General features: G+C 33.5%; 1 protein-coding gene across 1 annotated transcript; it reads right to left on the minus strand.

The window, feature by feature from the left end:
* Positions 1-93: 93 nt before the first annotated feature.
* LOC126712363 (uncharacterized) lies at positions 94-10,238 on the minus strand. Its single transcript, XM_050411665.1, has 16 exons — positions 9,734-10,238; positions 9,516-9,577; positions 9,335-9,402; positions 8,835-8,956; positions 8,107-8,212; positions 7,711-7,762; positions 5,791-5,908; positions 5,555-5,585; positions 5,418-5,441; positions 5,189-5,313; positions 3,835-3,916; positions 2,057-2,179; positions 1,913-1,966; positions 1,714-1,783; positions 1,109-1,142; positions 94-735 (listed from the first exon to the last, which is right to left on the minus strand). Exons 1-16 carry the CDS (start codon positions 9,936-9,938, stop codon positions 401-403), a joined length of 1,611 nt encoding a protein of 536 aa, XP_050267622.1. The 5' UTR covers positions 9,939-10,238; the 3' UTR covers positions 94-400.
* Between the last annotated feature and the right edge of the window lie 11,697 nt (positions 10,239-21,935).

Here is a 21,935-nt window from a genome sequence, read left to right on the forward strand (position 1 = left end):
GGGGGCCTTCCTCTTTGCAATCGAATGTTAACATGTACCTTCTTTCCAACTAATAATGCATGAAATCAATTGGGTTAGAGGGAACAAAAGGAATAAAAGAAAGGGTGAAATACCAATCATTCTTTAAATAGAAACAAATGAGAATCTCATTCAAAGTTAAGAACATGGTAGAAGCTACCACTAACATTCTCTAAATTTGCCAGGACCTCAAAATGAAATGTTAGTACAGAAGAATTGTTTTCATCAATTACGCAAGCGCATTTTAGTGAGATGATGAGTTAAAAAATAAAAAGAAGAATTTAAAACAATTAAAAGAACTGCAAATACAGTAGCCAATGGATTATAAAGTACACCTCTCCACAAAGAGAGACAAAATTTCCACTTGAAGAGAATATGCAACTTATGACTTACGAGGCCTTCCTCTTTTACCGGTTTTCGCTTGAGGTGGCGGCTGTGAGCTTTTGTTTGCCGAAGGAGGGCGCCCCCGTCCACGCACTGGTTTAGCGGCACCCTTACCTTGACCTCTATTAGAACCCTTCCCACCTTGACTTTTCTTTTCTGCCTGCCCATTGGGCTGTTCTTCACCATTTTCACTGTCATCATCATCACTCTCCTCATCTTCAGAGTCGGATGAATCTTTAGACTTCTTCCTCTTCTTGGAGTTATTAGAAGCTTTAACAGCACCCTTTTTAGTAGTTTGCTTGGCAACAGTTTTGCTCTCAGGTTCCTCACTCCCTGCAGCAAGAGTTCAGTAACCAGTTTAGAATCACACAGCTTCAATGCTAAGTTGAAAACAGGATTACAAAATGATTTGTGTTCTCTTGACAGCCAAGTTTAGGTCAGATCTTTCAGGCCTGGCACAGGAGGAGACCAGGTAGAAATGTCACACTTAAAAAACCGCAAATAAAAGCATTACCCACTTCTTCAAAAATTGTCGAGTGTCCCTAGCCTCAAGTAAATATTACTTATATCCGAAACATGTACATGATGAAATCTTCCAACGGTAATTCAGACCATATATATAATTTGATAAGTATAATTCAGACCATATATATAATTTGATAAGTATAATTCAGACCAAATATTAAAAACCTCTACATCAGCATACCTTCACCAGAACCTTTGCCATCATATACATCAAGCTGGGGAAAAAAAAATCAGTAGTTAATAATTGCTGTGCCTGTGTTATTGAAAGAATATAACAAAAAAGAAGCAGCTAACATATCAAGAAGATAAAAGTAGATCAATGCAAGATAACACATATCAAGATTTAAGATTAAGAATATTCATATTTCATCCAGCTAATTTTTTCAAGCAAAGAGCATATCAGAATCCTTATATTCACAAAACACTACCAGGCATGTCTCGCCAACAATGATTCAACTCTTAAAACCTAAATGTCAAAGAAATTCCTTTGGGCAACATTTTTCATCCTCAACTATGAGGATTTTCTTTTACTAGTTGAACCCACAACTAATTTTTCATCCTCATCCTCCACCCACAACTCTGAGGAGTAAGTGCCATTTGAGCCAAGGCTCAATGGATATATAAATTTTTTTTTAAAGTACTCAAAAGTCACTAGAGATATTGAGGCTGAACTGTAGAAGAGTGAACGTGCATTACAATCAAAACATACATTTGTAGTAAGACCATAAATACAAAGAGCACTTTAAAATTCCAATACAGGATTGTAAAGTTGTTTTGAATACTCACTTGATCAAGTCGATCACCAGCATTTGTTCTATCAACAATCACCATGGAAAGGCCAGAACCACATGCAACACTATTAGAGAGGAGGGGATTAAAAATAAATAAAAAATAAAAAAAAATCCATTGTCACATCCTATAGGTTCAATTGTAATAAAAACATAATAAATAAATAAATATGATAGATAAGTAAATAAATACCCACCTGATGACATGCATGCCCTCAAGAATATCTACCTTTTTTGGTGTTGCAGACGATCTAAGGAGCAGAAACAAAAACAGACAAAATTTAAAGAGAGAGTATGGAATCCTTAAAAAAATATTATTATCCAAAGTGATAAACACATACTTCTGCCCAGTAGGGCCAAATCCCAGCTCTCCATATTGTGCATGACCCCAACTTATGCAGGAGGAATCAGCACCAACAAAATGGTGCATACTACCTGAATCCATGCAACGTATGTTCCAACCACTGTAAAAATCCAGACAAGGAAAATTATCTAAAGTGATATGCAGAGTAGCAAAGAAACCTAATAAGAATAACTCGGCCAAAATAAATTTTCCCTTCAGTAACTTAGAAGAGCTATATGCTTTGAAGACAGATATAAGAAAATTATAATACCAAACATGGCATTGGCTCTAAACCAGCAACTAAAGCAATTAGCCAGGGACACTTGTAAAACTGAAGGCAATACAAATTCTGAAGGGTGAGTGGGATCGTGAACAACCGGGTTGGAGGCCAAGTACATGATTCTGGCAGGAGAGGACAATTTTATATACAGAAAGAAAACAGCAAAAGGGAAATCATCCAGCATTGAGCCAGCAACCAGTCTCTGATGTACTTCAAGAGCAGGTCAGCAGCATTTAAGCATCAACAATTCCAAGGTCTGTGATAAAGGCAAGCCAATTTCCTAAATAAGCCTTGGGAAGAAATTATCAGCTCAAAAAACAATTATCAAGTTAAAATAGGGATGTTACAACATTCATTCTATTGACAAAGTACCATAGCTCGATTCTGCATTGCTTCCTTGTCCATACTAAGCCAAATGTCTTGGTTGGGATGACGTAGGTCTTTTGATCGAGTACTCTTACCAACAGAAATTGGGGGGGGGGGGAGGAAATTGAAGTCCCAGAATTCAAGAGAGAAACCTAAAGTCCTTGTGGTAAAATCTCATTTGCATGGTAATACAAGCCTGAGTTTGAGATCCATCTTCATGCTGACCTATTACTGCCTGCCCCATAATGTGTCCTAATTCCACTTTCTTGCCCCCATAATGTATGTCGTGTCAAAAGGTTACACTTAAATTTTCTCCCCTTATCCCATACTTCCGAAAGTGTCATTTATGAATACGTGCCTCCAAAACATGCAAAATGTATTGATATAAAGGGGTCAAATTCTTTCCTTTGACCCTTTCTTTTCCCACAAGAGACATCATTAATTACAGGACAAAGAGTAATTTTGAACCATTACTCAGGAAGTTAAGATAGAAAAGTTCCAAGGTTGTAATAGGTCAAATACCAAGAAAAAGAAAAGAGATCATGTTATTTAAAAACATTTTGAGGCACGCAGAAAAGTTTCCGCAGTGTCCAAGAGTATCGTAGTTGCACCACCCTTTTCCCACTGATGAGGAGGGGGTGAATAGAAGCTACAGCAGCTCCTACCCATTCAACTGCGGAGGCTTATAATTAAATATGCCAGAACCAACATCAATATGCCACCATAACTTAATTAAATAGAGAAAAAGCAAAAAGCAAAAAGCAAAAAGCAAATAAGAGACAATTAAGAAAAGGAGGGAAGAATAGGACTCATGATGAACATGATAAGAAAAGCAGGTAAACCAGAGCCAGAGTAATCAGTGGAACCAAACATAGCCTAAGCACTCTAAAAGACTCAACAACGTAAAGCACAATCTAACCAAGAAAATAGGAGAAGGAAAGCAAACGATATGTAACACTTACAACAGAATAATAGATAGAAAAAGACATAACAAATGGCAAGAGAAATTACTGTCTAAAGAACCAAAAAGAAACGACTAAGTGCTGACAGCAGCAACCATAGATGCCGAAGGAAACAAAGAAAAAAGAAATTGCTAATTAAAGTAACAAAATCACAGGGCAGAGTAGAACCTTAAATCCATGAGAGGTTTAGGATACATCCAGTCATCACCAGTGGTCTTTATTTTGCCCCACATATACAGCTGCCCTCCAGCTAAAAGCAAAAAAAAAACAAAATCAATTTGTAAAAGGAAAAGGCTGTAACAAAAACACAAAAAATGTAAATTGGGGACTACTAAGGTTCACACTTTTCCTTTTTTCGGAAAAGTTACTAAACTTCACAGAGAATATATTTACATATCTTATTCCCCCCCCCCCCCCTTTTTTCTTTTTACAAGGTAAGTAGAATCTTACAAATCCACAATCCAATCCATGAAGTTTACACGCACCCAGTAGGTTTTTGAATCCACAACCTTACCCTCCTCCCTTTCTAATCGGCAGAGGTCCAGAGGAGGTGCCTTTTGAGCTAGAGCTAAAGCTAAAGCTCATTGGCAGGCACCCCTTACATTTCTATGGTAGGATCCCAATTTGACTAATTGTCAAAATAACATATTTATTTAGCTTAAAAATAAGGTAACATAGATAAACAGACAATTCGGTCTTAAGGAACTAAGTAAGGAGCCCAAATTGAAAGGTTAGTCATGTCCTTTCTGTAATTTCAACCACCCTCAATCATGTGGATCAAGAAGCCAAGTGGATACCAAAAGAGCTGAACCAACATTTTGGTCCTTTCTTTCTTTAAATCACAGGAAGAAAAGAACATGATTGCATAAATAGAATACAATTTAACATCTTAGTTTTAGGATATAGCAAGCCCAACTAAAGCCCTATGTAGACGTGTTGCAACCCTGCATCACCATGCTTATAGTTAATCAGAAATTCATTCTTGAATCCAAAAGAAAGAGACCGGCCACAATGTTTAGCTCTCTGTCAAACAAACGCAAATCAGAGAAGGGGTGGTAAGTGGGTAACTAACATGGTTTAAGCATAAATTGAATTTTTCCATAGCCCTTCCAAGAATCATATATGATGATCCCATACAAAGTAGTCTACTTAATTGGTTTGTCCATTCATGCACTTATATAATAAGATCCAGGGCAGGGTAGTAGAGCAACTTGCATTCTATTAATTCTACCAACATAACACATTATCATATTGTTCAAACTCATCTAATTAACTTCCCAGTTGGCATTAAATCAAGGAATGCCATGCGCATAAAAATATATCAACCTTAAGCTAAGTTCACAAATCATGACAAATGTGAACATCTTCAAGCAGACAACTAATAAAAAGATAACAGCTGAGAGGATAATGTGAATATGAGAGAAATCAGTAAGAGTTTTTTTTTTTTTTTTTTTGGATAGAGAAATCAGTAACAGATTTCATCCAACAAGTTTAGTTAAACACAGAAATGAATAAGAAATACCTGCAGTGCAAGCAGAGTTAACAGAACCAGCTGATACCACTGCATCAGGAGGTAGAACATTGTGCCTCTGAAAAACATCAACACGACGAGGGGACCACTCATCCTTCTGCTCCCTATGTCCGAGCCTTCACATCATCATTCAAGGAATTACATGCACAAGATACAGGCACTACATTAAACAATCAAGTCTGAGAAAATTCATTCGCAATACAAAATATTAAGTACCAACCTTCCATAACCGCCAAAACCCCACCTAAGCATATTTCAACAATAAATAGTCAATAACCATAGATATAATGCCAAATCAACAGGAAGAAAGTGAAGGGTAATGCTACTTCACACTCAGTACACTGAAGAAGCACTTACGTGTAAACAAAGCCATTTGAATCAACCGCCACTGTATGCCCAAAACCAGAAAAGTACATAAAACAATAATGTTTTTTGATAAGTAATGATGTTTTTATTACAGTATTAGTGCAAACAAAAATGAACACAAACTAGCCTTAAAGAATTTACATAAAACAAACATTATAACAGGTGGCAGTATGTTGAAAAGGAGGGAGAGGAGGTGGGGGTGGGGTGAAGCAGATGCTATTAGTAACCTGTATGGTTCGCTCCACATGCAACTTTAACGATTGTTTCCCCAGCAAGGGAAGCTATTGCTTTAGGGCGTGGTTGGGCTTCATAAGCAAGCCTCACTGAGCTGTCTTTAGTGTTGTACTGCAGGCACATCCAAAAAATTATGTCAAGCTTCAAACTAAAGCAAGTCTCACTTTACATGGATTCATGTGTCTGTATACATCGTGCATCCATATGTCTCTGTGTGCGTCTGTGTATAAATTTATGACAATTTTATCCAGGGTAATGGCTACAGAGACTAGGCAATGCAAAATTTAAGAGGCTTCAAATGTCGGCAGTGATTTTGGCTAAGGAGTAAGGCCTCATCACAGCTTAAAGTACATTAATAGCTCTGTATTGAGCATTCATGATGAATTAGAAAACTAAAGATCATTTATTCTTTGTAAGCCTATATCCTAAATCCAATCCTATATCTTGCCCATTATAAGCATATCCAGGATCAGCTCCACCCCTCCCCCCCTCTTTCCATTAAGAAGTTTTTGTGTTGCATCAACTTCATAGTGTGATACTCAGCTGGTATCAAAGCTTTTTACATCATGGAAGATCCTATTAGAAACGGTTGATACTTTCTGAGGGGATCAAGATGCCTTTTAGAAAGAAATGTCTTCCATAAAGTTTCCAAGAAATATACGACCAGACGATTACTTTCTATGACTACACAAAGGAATAGGCAGAATATGCAGTGAAAACAAAAGAATACAACTACAAGAAGTTTCTAATATGCAAACACTCCAATGCTTAATAGTCATTAAAAACCTGAAGATTTAAAATGAAAAATCAGTAGATTTTCAATTTTAATACAGCTAATGGGAGGTATTATGCACCACTTACTACCATTAAACTTTTAGTGGTACTCAGTGATGAGGGGTGGGGGGACAAAAATATAAGAAACATACACACCCACACGCATATACACAAGTACGTGAGACCAATACAAATAATACCATTCATGTGAATACTGGGTTAATGTAAGAAATTCCACACAAAAACATATTCATTATATTACATTTATCTTTTAGGGTTTTATTTTTTTTATTTTTACAATGAATAAGCCAATTTGCACTTATTTTAGTCAAATTCCACTTACAATTCATTTGAAAGGATTTCTAGTAGCTAAAAAAAAAACCATAACATACAACTCAACTGAAATGTGATATTTTGATTAATACTCATTAAATAATCAAATTTTAACATTTTTAAAATTGTAATGTAATTATATATTTTTGATACAGGAATTATACCGTGAATATATATGCACCTAAACTTCAATGTTTAACTTAAAGCCAATATTAAACTTTGGAGTTTATTATTTACTTATCATTATTTTTATTACTTATGAATTTTGAGCTTCTTTGATCACTCTATATATCTTTAAGAAGTAACAATATTTTTTTCTTTTTTGTTTAAAACTCATACTTCTTTATTATTATTTTTGTTTCCAACCTTTTTTTCCTTTATCAGTTTTGGACCTTTAAAAAAACACCGATAAAATAGGAAAGATTGTCTTTTCCTTTTTCAAAGAAAGTTTGACATAAAAAATAACACTAGTCTATTAGTTATGATATAAATAAAAAAGAAATATATAAAGGAAATTCATTAAAAAAAATTAATTATGCTGGATAAAAGGTGCAAATTAAGTCATCCAAAGGGGGAGGGGGGTCTTTGGGAAATTTGGTCATAGAAGAAGTAAGACCCAAAAATATATATGAAGACGACAGAGCACAAGTAAAAATACATGTAAGGAAACATGCCACTATGACCAAGACTTAAAGCAATAATTGCATTCATCATCCCATAACCCTGACACATAGCAACTATGTGTCAGGTTGTCAAAAGATCAAGGGAAGAGTATTAAAAGTAAACAGAAAAACATAATAGCATACCTCATTGTCCGTTCCATGCCCAAGTTGTCCATACTGTGGAAGACCTGCAGTCCTAGAAACAACAAACACTTTGCAAATCAGCAACTAATCTGAATAAATTGGGAACCACAAAGGCATGAAGAATTGGCTGAACAACCAAGATTTTTATTTTTATTTTTTATTTTTATGACATAACTTCACTCAAATTAGTTGCACATCACAAAGAATACTGTACAACAATCCTCACTATTAATCAAACTCCTTTGGGCAACTGACCCCCATCCGCCAGAACAAGTTACTGGGTAATCTAGGGGCTTTTTCACCCTTGAAGGGCTAAGCAATTTATCCTCATGCCCAGGAGGCACCAAGAATTTAAATATAGAAAACAAAAAATAGAAAAGCATCCACAAACCATACAGTATAGAAGCTCCTTCAACAGAAGATAACCACGCAGTGAAGTCAGCTCCACAAGCAGTATTTTTTACTTCGGACACAAGACAGCGAACAGGAGATGACTCAATTTCTACAAACAACAAAGCAACAATGTAAAGCAGCTGGTGGTTAGTTGCTAAATGATGTCTCATGGAGATAAAGAAACAAGCCCAAGAACATTAACAAGAATACATGTTTTCCCACAGGCAAACTAACAACAACAACAACAAAAACAACCTGTTGTAATTAAAATCACATGATATTTGTTGACAAATAATTTTAAACTGTGAACCCAAATAATGGATTCAGCAATCTGCATTCAATATAATTCCAAAGGGAAACTTGTATAAAAGCACATCGTACATCCCTGAATCACACTTTCCCCATGGACCATTAAATTGAAATCACATAATCTTACACACAGTGAGTAGAGGGTTAATTCTTCATGCAATTCCTAAACTTTCCTAAAACTACCCCACTTCAGCATGAAATGAGATATATTTGCCACAAGCTACAGAGGGGATAAGCATGAATAGGAAACTTTGAGATATCGATGCACCCTGCCTCATATGAAGTAAAATTTTACCCATTAAATATACAAATAGCGAAGCAGAACCTCAAAGTGACCAGCCCTAGCAAAAAAATTGCTATCCAAATTGCAAATGCAAGCTCCTGGAAATGTCATACAACCAATTTCTTAAAAATGAACCTACCATTCCGTACAGAGCCTGAACCCAGCTGCCCATGTTTGTTCCAGCCAAAAGAGAGGGAATTTCCATCTGCAGTAACCACCACTGTATGACTTCTTCCTGATGCAGCTTTGGTGACTTTGTACCTTCAAGGCAAAGCCATAACAACTTGAATGATATAACATATAAATAAGTAGCGGCTTAAAAGTTCTACGAAGTGATTTAAGTCCAGAATTTACAACAGTCAAGCAATCTCCAAATGTGCAAGCCTTGTTAAGCACACAAACGTTCATCATAACCATCACTCAATGAGTCTTGCTACTAGAGTCATTAAGTAAACAAGGTAGGCAAATATAATGTCTGTCAGATTTTTGTTAGACTATCGAATTTTTCTCCCATCTTAAAAGACAAAGCTTTGATAAGCAAGTTACATTAGATACTCCAATTCCATACCCGCTTCAATTGATTGGAACAAAAACAGTGCAAGAAATTGATTTCATTCCAATGACAAAACAGTAGCTTACTTTAGAAGTTCAGAAACTACGGTCGGCCTATCGCGTTGAAGTGTATCTCCGTGACCAAGTTGTCCTTTCTGCACACCAAAGCTTCATGACTTAATATACTACAACACACATGTATGTATGTATGTATATATACGTATGTATGTATGCATAAAATTGAAGTTCAAAAGTCTTATCATCATGCCTCATTGCGCCCCCACGTATAGCAACGCCCTTCCACATCCAACGCCACGCAATGACACGATGCTATATATCCACATCACATCACATCAATACACAAAAAAAAATACACAAAATTTAACATACCAAAATTGATCGCATTTCAGTCAAAATCGAATCATTCTATTTCTACAACCAATAATAAAAAAAAATTTTGAAAAACGAAATGACAGAGAAAGTTACCGCAACCAGTGGCGACGAATCGGATATTGACACCGAGGAGTGGACGAAGGCGAGTCGGAGAGACCAAGTTGCCTTCGATGCTACCTTTGCGGCGACCGATCGCGTCCCAACACGTGCCGCCACAGAATAAAAGCTCACCGGCTTTCTCTTTCTTCTCCTGCTCCTCCTCAACCTCAACCTTCTTCTCCGCCTCCACCGCAGCCATTTCCAACGGTCAAATTTTTTTTTAGCTTAGTTCCCTTAAAATAGCAGATCTAACGGTCAGTTTTTGAAAAAAGAAAAAAGGGGAAGAGGAACTGGCGGCTTTGATGAAGTTGAAATTGGGCGGGAAACGGTGGTAACGGCTAGTAGAAGAGATCCGAGAGAGAGAGTAGCAGTGGAAATTTAGGGTCTTGGACGAAGCGGAGCGAAGCGATGAGATAGAGAGATGAAGAAGGAAACCCTAAAAATCGGTAAGACATAAAAAAAAGAGAAGGAATAGAAAGGGATTGTTTGGGATTTCCGAGAATAGGGGCTCTTTATTAATAATGGGAAATAAATTTCGTGGAAAGAAGGAGAGAGAAAATGTATTACGGATTAGATTTTGTAGCGCATTGTTTTGGCATAATTTTAACTTTTTTTTCCGCTTTTCTTTCTCTTTCTTTTTAAGGCTTTTTTTCTTTTCTTTTCTTTTTTCAGTTTACGAGTCGCTGTCATGAGATTTTTCTAATTTCTACTTTTCTCCACTAGTCTAGTCTAGTTGTAGTACAGCCATCGTCAAAACTCTTTGGATTCGCGGATACCGCATTTGCTTTTTGGACTCAGATGATAATAAAGCAGTGGCGTAGGTTTGATTTATTTTTAGAGTAACGATATAGACACAAATTATTTTACAATATTTTTACAATCTGCTAATGTGGCTTTAGTAATTTTCAAATAATTATTAGTAAACATAAATGTGATGTTAATAATGGACCCATATTAGAACTAATAAGAACTTACTACATCAATAGTTTGTAAAAATGTTGTAAAATAGTTTGTAGCTATAGCATTACTCTTATTTTTATTTTTATAGATTTTAAAATAGGTTTCTAATTTTATTTTTGCTGAATAAGTTGTTTTCTAATTATATAATTAGTGATTGGCTGATTGCATTTTTTTTTCTTTCTACTTTTTTAAGCCATCACTTGTCATTGCGCGCAACAACGAAAATAACAACAGATTTTTTTGAGTTAACTAAAACTCACTCAAAAAAAATATTAAATTTGCCTCTAACATAATCAGGGGCGGAGCCACATTGCTTCTTGGGGGCCCGTGGCCCCTACAAAAAAAAAAAATAAAATAAAAAAAAATAAAATAAAAATAAAAAAACCACCAGCCTATATAGAAATTTTATTTGGCTCCCCCAATGATGTACATCCCCCCCCCCCTCCCATTTCTATTCAATTCACTCTCAGACCCCAGCATGCTTTAGTGTCAATTGTAGGCCTCTTTTATATTCTAATAAAACAAAACATGGCCCCCTTATATTTAAATACCCAAAGACATTACCCAACAAAATAACATTTTACCACTCATTCTTAATCTCAAAATCAGAACCCTTTCTTTTGCTATTCTTTTTAAAAATGTGCTATGTTCGCAAAATTTTTACAGCATTTTTATAAATCATAAGTGGTTAGTTGTTATTGGTTCAAATTTGAACCTAATACGAAGATTATTTTTTTGTTCGAACAATAACAACCAGTAACAACCTGTCACTTAAGATATGTTGTGAAAATATTGTAGATATATCATTTCTCTTATTTTTATTATCTTCTTGTCTTCTGTGTACACGCCACCGCCCACTCCACTGGTACCAGCAGCCCCCAAACAAAACAAAACCTCAACTAAGCCCTCCTTTCAAACTCAGTCCTCACGATCCAAAAAAAAACCTGACCATTATTTTCTTTCTTCTTGCTTTCTTAAAATAAATCATTCAGAGGGTGAGTTTTCAGTTTTCTTTTCTTTCTTCAGCACTACACCTTCATCTCTTTTTTTAGTGTTTTTTTTTTTCTTTTTCTTCTCAACTATATACGATTACTTAACTATTTACATGCACTTTAATTTTTCATAGATTTTTAGAGAAATATATGATTGAAGGCATGAGGAGGTATGAATAACATCCATATAATTAATAATAGGAATGATGATAGGTTGACTGTTTAAATTACAGTGGAAATTTTGTTTTTTTTTTTTTAAGTACGAATAACATCCATATAATTAAGTAAAAATTTATAATTAAGATTTTATTTTTGAAGTTATTTTTAGGTTATTTTTGAGTCATATTCTTAAAGCTTAAAGAATTATGAGCAAACAAAAAATAATTGATGCATTATTTAAGAAAAAAAATGTTAGCAATTTAGAATTTAGGACACCTATGGTTGTAGAAACAAATGTGGCTGTAGAAATAAATATTGATACTTCAATGTCTAATGAACACCCTTCCAAATGTTAAAGAATTCAATCCGAAGAGATAGATCGTGATCCAGGATCACGTAAACAAATATGTGAATTTTCTATCAACAAATAAGATGAATCCGACGAGCTTATTTCAAAGAAGGTCCATATCAACCTAAAAATATAGACTGTCCATACAACAATGATAATCATCGTCGTCGAAAATCGGCCCCCCCATGTAAAAAATCCTGGCTACGCCCCTGCACATAATAATATTTTATAGTTGACAAGTTAATTGTTGCATTCTGTAGATAATGTTATTTATTTTTGAGCTTATATTATCAGGTTCAACTATTCAAGCATTCACATTGTTTTTCATTTAAAAAAAAAAAAGTATAATAGTTTTTTTTAAAAATTCATAAAAGTGGGTGTTATTAATTAGTTATTATTACCATGATGTTTGAAAGCATAGTCAAACATTTTTTACAAGTTCAATTTGGGGAAAACTCGAAAAGAATTACAGGGCTTCGGATTTTCAAGTTTCAATATCTTAATATTATTGTGAGTTCCAATTAAGTTAACTCTTAAAATTTATGATAATTGAATAAGATGTCTAAAGTTCAATTCCCGTTTACACAAAAAAACAAATCAATATTATTGCATTAACCAATTTGTTAAAGCAAAATGTGAGACTATTATAAAAAATATTATTCAAGTAAACTGGCATAATATGTGAGTTCATTTTGAGATGATAGATCTACAAATGACTTGTAAATGTAGGCAGCGTGGTATTGTTAAGTGTTTGACTACTTCCTTCTAAAAACAAAAAGTGTTTGACTGGTTTATTTGTTATTGGTTTATTTACTATGGGCAGCTAAGGTTTGTAACAAAATCAAAATTTTCATTTGGCGAGCTTGTAAAAATAAATTGCCAACTAAATTTAATATGACTGGGAGGAAAATTTTGTATGATGTTGGATGTGAATGTTGTGAGGATGGGGAGGAGTCAATAGACCATGTCTTGCTGTGCTACCCATAGGCTGAGGAGGTGTGAAACTTTACAGGCTTGAGAAATAATATGTTACAATGCTCAAATTTGTCCTTTGTGGATGTGGTTGACCAAAGATGGATGATTTGGAACAAGCGGAATGAAGCTCGCCTAGGCACTCTAAAGCTTGATCCTGCATCCTTAGCCAAAAAAGCTACTGCTCATGCTTTAGAATATGTAGAGGCTAATTTTGGCAGTCTTGCTTTAGTTCCTAGTATTTTTTGATGTTTTGTTTTCCATAGGAATTTGTTTCTTCCATTTGTTCCTTTGTTTTAGTTGTTTTGGAGAATTAAATGGATATGACAAATAATTTAAATATAGCAGAAACTTTTGTATTGTTGTCCCTATTGTTGATTTCGGTTGGAGGTGTTTCCTCTAGCTTGTACTAGTTGCTCCAGTTGCATATTTTTTGTGGTTGAATGAAATTTTGACATTTTATCCTAAAAATAAAATTAAAAAATTTATTTACTTGAACTTTTTAATAATTGGATACTACAATAGCAGACGTAACTCACGTAAGGTCAACAAAAGACTTGGGCTAGCCTTGAGATCTTCTATTCATTAGAAACATGTTACATATATATGGGCCTAACAGTGCTCAACCCATAACCCCAAATTGCCGACTCTACCCCAATTTCATTTTCCATCACTACTAGGCCCATCCGCGGCCCTCATTCCATGGGCCATACATGTATTGAGGATGCATCATCCATCAAGACTTTTCTTATGTTGTATTTCAAAGTTAGGAAAGAGAGGAAAGTAGATGGTAGCGGTACAAGCTAAAAGGGTTAAAGAGAGGGGAGGGGGGAGGAGAATAAAAAATAGATAATCCATTATATTTGTTAGTTAGTTTTTTTTTAAGATAAAAAAAAAAAAGATAAAATGATAATATATCATAAAATTTGACAATTATACTCGTGTTGTTAAATTGAAATATATGTATTGTTGACATTTTAATGATAAAATCAACAATTTTATATTTTATATATGACTCAAAAAAATGGTGAGGCCAGTGGAAAATTCCATCCACTCTCATTTTCTTTCCTATCATTTTTCAACTCAACCAAACATTAGAAATATCATATTTTTCTCTCCATTTTCCTTCCCACAATTTTTATTACCTTTTCACCATAACCAAACATAGTTTAAATAAATAAATAGATAAACCTATAGGACAACACAAACTACAATTGGCAATTTAGCACTTCCCATCTTTAATCTTACAACAAAATGTGCAAGAATAAAAAATAAAGGGCAGAATGCAAAAACACCCCCTTAGGGTTTGAGCCAATTGCATACTAACCTCTTGTGCTATTAGTTTTGTATAAATCATCCTTGAGATTTAGGAATTGTCCAAATTAACCCCTCCATCTCAATTTTGTTAACTATAGTTGACTGAAAAAAAGAAGAAAAGAAAAAAAAAGTCATATGCTATGCACATATTATTTTAAAAATTATTTTATTTTTAGGAATGTAGTCTCATTCACACCACGTGACAATTTTTCGTCAGTTATAGTAAATGAAAATTAAGATAGATAGGTTAATTGGGCAATTCTTAAATCTCAGGGGTAAGAGTTTGCAATTAACCTAAACTCGAAGGGTCTTTTTTGCATTATGGCCAAAAGTAAACAAGCAACCAATCTCTCAAAAACAGTGGGAATCATACATCCTTGGATTTCATCTGTTGTGCACTTGTGTGACAATGGTTGCATGTGACTGTTATACATAATACTAAGATCCTAAAATTAACTTATAAGGCATGATGAAGAAAAAAATATCTCGTGTAATTGATACATGCAATGTCTCTCATGATGCGATATTAAATGTATAAATGATATTTAACATCCCTTAAGGATGCTGCATATAATGGTTATACAAAATAAAAATTCCCCTAGTAATACATAGGTCCCACAAGTATGTGGGGCCACCATATGATGGTGGCAAGATAGCTTTCCCATGGTTGAGGGCTTGCACGACAGATCTTAGGGCCAAACTTCTAAGAACGACAAATGCATAAAGCTGTTTTTCACAAAACCAGCCCATCCAAATAGATTAGATCTTTTGAAACCCAACAGACAACGTTATCGTAGACGCAAGTAAAAAGTCAAAAACAGAGCCTATGCCTATTGTTTTTGATAACCATGGGACTATTATAGAGACAATGCCGGCTCAATGGGTGAGCCAAATAGGCAACCGCTTAAGGCTATCAATGAAAAAAGACCCTTAAATTTTTACCAATAGAAATATTTCTATACCAATAGAAACATTAATTAAGTCCTAAATATTCACCAATAAGTAAAAAGTTGTTGTTGTTTTTTATAATAAAAAAAACTAGTTAAAGAAAAATATTTTCATTGGATGGGTCAATCATTTAATCTCTTACACATAAATGTTAACCAGAACTCATTAATCTTACACTAGTAAATAAATTTATACTCAAATTATATTTAGAAAAATCAAATATATAACTTTATTAAAATTTTCAATCATAATTTTTTAGAATTTGGTTACTTCATTCAATGAATATTGTTTATTTTAGTTGTATAGTCATTGAATAATGCGATGGGTTTGTTTTAATTTGTAATTTTGTTCTAAAAAATAGATTTTAAATATTTAAAAAAAAAACCAAAAGTTAAATAAATATTCAAAGTATAAGAATAGATCTCACTTGAAGTTGTCGTCTTAGGCACCACAATACCTTGAGCCGGCCCTGTATAGACATACCCCGATAAATATGATTGAATGTGAATAAAACCACAAATAGTATGAGATTCTTCGAATATATCACGTTCAATAATTCCTTTTCCCTATATGTCTACCACAGAATTGAGATGGCAAAATCACCTTCTCTCTACTTTTGTTTTTGGACAGGATGATTGTTTTGACACTGTAAAACAAAACGCAAATAAAAAGCTAGCTATACATCTACGTTGGAATGGAATCATCTGAGCGCGCACACACAGTTTCTTTTCCTTTTACTTTGGCCCATACAGTCTCAAACATCGTAAGAGACCCATATAAGAATTAAACCATTTTTAATAACTATTTAGTCTATTTTCAGCTTACCATGTGTATCACACTAGTGCTTGTGCAACCTTTTGAAGAAACCTGGCAAAGCATGAAAGCCCATGGGGTCATGGTCTTTCTTATTATGATTTGGTTGCTTCTCTTTAGAGGTAATATGTGCTGAAAAATTCTGAAAGGAACATTGTATCAATTCACTGTGTTAATGGTGCGTTCCCCATGTGACAAAGGGCTCCACCAGAATTACTTTTAAGCGCGATGAGGCCCAAATGGTGGACAGTCATATGGTGCCGTTGTACCTAAACGACATGGTTGATTGTTGAAATAATTCTCCACCTACAAGGAGATATAGGGCATGACTATATATACACACCCTTTCTAATGATTGTGATTTGTGACTCCCTCGATTGGGGTTTTTAATCCTACTCCCATTACAAGGAGTATTATTTAAGAAGTAAAACGTTTGTCGTTGAATAAAAAAATGGATTTGATAAGGGGTAGGTGTCTTCATTGATAGGAAAATAAGTGAAACGATGGAGACTTCACAACTGTGCGAAGTATGCAAGCACAAAGTCATTGTTTTTTTATAAAATTCTTTTTGATAAGAGCACCAAAATCATTGTTGGTGTGCTGGAAATCAGTCACGTAATAACAAGTTTATACATATACGTGCGTATCATTCTCAGCAAAAAGAAAGTAGTCATAATAATCCATTTATAATAGTTCTTACTTCTACGCTCGTTTCTTCTTTAAAAAAAAAAAAAAAAAGTTCTACGCTTGTCTATTTCTATTAATTTACTGGACTTAAAAACTAAGCTGAATAAAAATTCAGTTGTACCTAACAAAAAATATGGTTTTAAAATTTTACACATATTCTAAATAAGCTGGAGTTAGTTGAAAATAAACTCCGACAAACGAGTCCTAAAGTCCTCCATGACTCATTCTTACAGATTCCTCAAAAAAAAACCTCCTCTATGACTCTATTCGCTCAAGAGGGAAAAAAAGCATTGTAATTCATATCCCTACCTACGACGGGTTGCATCAAACGATAGAAAAATATTACGCACACAATCAACACTGGGAGTATCAGAGGATGCGTCTTTGTTAGAATAGAACAAGGGTCTTAATAAAAGTGGGTATCTATCTTAATTCTTAACATAGTGTAAATCGTCAACTAATTAAGATGGGTTGGTTCTCAATTTTCTTCATCTTTTTTTAATTTTATTTTTTATTTTTAAGTGTAATCATCTCACAATGATGTGAGTCCTACCACTAACGCCTAGAGCAAGCACACGAGATAACTGTTGTATCAACAAAAATAAGAAATTATAATACATAAAAAGAACACAAGTTAAAAATACTAAAAAATAGCTTAACAAGTTTCCATGAGATAGCCTCTCCATCTAGATATAAATTATCTCTTATACCCACTTTATATGCTAGATCTTTTACAGGGTTTTTGGTCTCATACATGTGGGACTGTAAGAGGCACGCTCTATGAAATAGTTACATGAGATACTAAACAAGTATATATATATTTATATATATATATATATATTTTTTTGGTTTCCCACAGTGTTTTCTCGAGGCTTTTAACCAGAGACTAATCACTGTTTGCACCGGATGGGCTCCACAAAGGGGTAAAGCACTGACCTAGGAAATTCTTTTCAAAGTGCAAGTAACAAGACTCGAACTAGGGAGCATACTTAGTTGAATCCAGTACAAGTACTTCGAGACCGAGATACTAGACAAGTATATACAACAAAAAAAACTTTACTTTGATTTGCACTCCTCATAGCAAGGGGGTCAGCAGCAGCAGCAAACTTGTCGATCTCCTAGTAGGAATTTGATCAATTGACACTTTCAATTGACACAATCAACACTTTCAAACTATATTTATAGAGAAATGCCGGTACTCTAGGTGCTCAAACTTTCCAAGGTCCAAATTCACATAATTACAATATGCTGAATGATTAATTGTAGTGCTCTGGCATGCAGGGGCAGGTGTAGTGGACTGAATAAAGCACGTCCTTATCAACATCAGTGCAATTTGTGTTCCAAACCCTATTAAGAATGAGCTGATACATGGTTAATGCATGGGTACATGCTATGGCAAGTTCAATTCATGGATCATTTAGCTTTTAAAACTTAAAAGGTGTAGTAAATTGTTCATATGATTGTGATGGGACATTTCCCAGCTCCATTAATATAAATTGAAATTTTTTTCGGTTGGGTCGAAACAAAATTATAGTGTTATTTTGATGGTGGGAACTGAAGGCAAAGAGCTTTAAATTGATAGTTTGAATAATTTAAGAGTAATATGAATATCCAATAAAATTCATGAAATATATAAGAAATTTCTCTTTTGGTTAGGTTAATGATTATTGGGTTACCAAATTCTTTTGAAGTCTCTTCCTATTTATTCAATATACTAAAATTTTCGGGTTTTTTTTTTTCATGAGGAAGAACTAAACTATTAGTGTATATATATATATATATAGTCGATTTTTAACCTATAGTGTTCATTTCATAATGATTGACTTTATCATCAGGGGAAGAAATCAATTGATTTTTATTATAAACGAAATTCGAACAAGATCTCCTCCTCTAAAACAAAAGGTTTTATATCAATTAAGACAATTGGAATCTGCTATACTAATCTTAGTATTCAAATCTTATTTTCTCACTTGTTATACATATATAATTGTATACACAAATTTGGACCACCCAAAATTTATACCATGTGCCAACGGTTCATTCTTCACACCAAAAAGTCCGTAAGAGCTTTGAGTATGTCCAACTCCAACCTATCAGCCTCAGAGCATAATTTTAGTGCAACCCCACATGACTGGTTCATGGCATCCCACTTGTAGCATTGCAACTAAAACATGGGTATGGGTTTTGGTTTGTAAACAAAGCTGATAATTTTCTGATACAGCTAGCTAGAGTGGCCTTAGGGCACCCCCATGTGCTCGTACGTGTTAGCATTCCAGAAAGCCACATGGCAAATAAAGACAAAAGAGCTGTCAAAATTGATTAGATAGATACCATTGGGCTAACATTATTTTATTAGAAAAAAATCATTGATTTTTTAGGTTCAAATAGGCTTATCTTAGTTGTTACAGGGAAACTGAGACTGCCAACCCCCATTCATTTACTTGCTTCCTCATAAGTCATAACTCATAAGCCACCGTTATTTATTTATTTATTTATTTATTTTTATTTCATTTTCTAATACCTACACCCACATGAAAAGGAACAGTTGAGTTTGGGTCCCCCCCAACCCCACTGCCTCTCTTTCCATTTCTTTATCCCTCAATTATACAATGTTATAGACTCGTGATAAGTTGCATTATTTGCTAAAACGAGATATAAACCAAACAACCTAAACAAGAAAATGTAAAAAATAAAAAATAATGGACCACTAACCCATAATGGATGGCCATGCATGCCCATGTGGTCCTTTTTTATTAGGATTTTGTATTTTGTATTTTGTATTTTTTTGGTTATTGGTATATTATGATTATCCATGTTAGTTTTAACATGTCTTTGTCACTAGTTTTACATATTAAATGTACAATGAAATAAAGTCACAAAGATTTTACACCATAATATTATATATAAATGTCCACAATTCACTAGTTTTGCATCATTTGTTAGTTTTTTTTTCCTATAAAAATTTTGAAGCAATCACCAATATTTGTAATTCAATTAGTATTTCATGATATTTTCAACAAAAAAGTCTACTATTCAAATATTTCCAAATCCCAACTATCAAATTATATATAGATATATATATATATATATATAATATAAAGAATTAATAGAACCTAAGAACTATACATGATGCTAAGGGAAAGGGGTGGAAAATTATAGTGGAACCCTCCTTTTTTTGTTTTTTATTTGAGAGGGCTTCTTTTTTTTTTTTTTTTTTTGGTGAGTCTTAATAAAGTAAAAAATAAATAAAAATACAAAGTGGACTAAGAAGTTTTTTTTTAAACAAATTTTTTGGATAAATTTGTTTTGAAAATATGGATTAGCAGGAGAGTGTCATATTTTGTAGGCATTTTAAGTAGAATTGGAGATATTTTTTACCCGGTTGTTCTCAAGTTTTGTTCCTATTAAAAGTAAAGTATAGGAGTATTTAAGAAATGAATCCTCTTATAAACAGTATAGATAGATATAGATATAGATATTAAAGTGAAAGATTAATAAAAAATTCAAATATAAAATTGGAAGAGCGATGAAAGATTCAAATTAGTTTAATTGCACTATTAATTTTATTCAACTTCGTGTCCTATAATTTTATATGAAGTGTCCATTTATTTTAGAACTATTTATATAGCACATTTAAAATTCTTTCAAATCCATCTAAATCTACTTCTATCTATTCTTTTTATATCCCATTTAAAACTACTTTTAATTTATATAAAATAATCAAAATTTTCCTATCAAAACTTATTATTAATTCAAATATAAACTTCAATGATAAATTTTACCATATTCAAACAAATCCTTTTATTTTCTATATATTTTCATAATTTAATTGAAAATAATCATTAAGTAAATTCATTACATCACAATAACAAATAATTATGTTAACAAACCACATTCCTCCCCCCTTCAAATAGATTAATCAAGAATAAACAATTTTTATATTTTACCCAAAAAATATTCTTATATAGGTTTTGTTTTGTTTTGCTTTGCTTTTATTTATTTATTAATGAAATACGTATTTTTGTTGGTTTATATGTGAGGTAGAAAGGGAGTTTGGTTTCTGAAAGAGACCTTGTATTTTATTATTAATAATTTTTTAAAAAAATCAGTGAAAGATAAGTAAACATATTTTTAATGATGGATTTAAAAATTTGGCTCAATACTTGCTTGTGAGCACCGTAATGCATGTTTGTGTGTTTTGTTTTTATTCACGAACTAGTAAAAGGGAGAGGAGGAAAAGACGAGACCTACAAATAAGTAAATAACCATATCCATATATATAGTTTTTTTTTTGAGAATCTATCCATATATATAGTTGATAGTTTATGAGTAAAAAAAGAAAGGTAATCGCTTAAAATTCTCATTTTAGCATTGTAGTGGAAAATGGATATAGCCTTATCTAACATATGAGTAGAATTTAGTTTCGGGTACCTTTCTCAAGTATTAAATTTGTCAAGGTCAACAATCAATGGCGTGTGAGGGTGTCCTTTCAACCCAAGCCATAGACCTTTCAACAACTTATTATTCAATATTTGTTTTGTTAAGCTAATAATTGATAGTAATTCATATTAAATTGTTTTTTTTTTCCCTTAACAAGATTTGAACATAATATTTATATCTAATCTAAACCTCCCATCCTTTTCTAAATTTACTTGCAAAAAGATCTACATCGATTTTTCTATAAAATTGAAATTAAAAAAAAAAAGAAAAAGAAAGAGTGTATCTTGAACAGTTAAAATCTTGTCTGCCTTTTCTGCCCCTCTCGTGCCCCCCCATGTCCCAGCTTTGATAAAGTTCTGGTCGTATGAGATATCATATAATAGGACTGGTAGCACAAAAACTTTACTATTATTGGTACTAGACTAATGCTAGGTAGTGGACCATACCTAAAACAAGAGCACTTTTTACAACCTTAATTATCAGTACAAAACAAGTGCAGTGGATAAAATAATGAGTAACAGCACACAATCTTTTTCTGCAAATGTTAATGTTGTAAATT

This window comes from Quercus robur, chromosome 2 (genome assembly GCF_932294415.1).
Source record: "Quercus robur chromosome 2, dhQueRobu3.1, whole genome shotgun sequence".
Lineage (NCBI taxonomy): Eukaryota > Viridiplantae > Streptophyta > Magnoliopsida > Fagales > Fagaceae > Quercus > Quercus robur.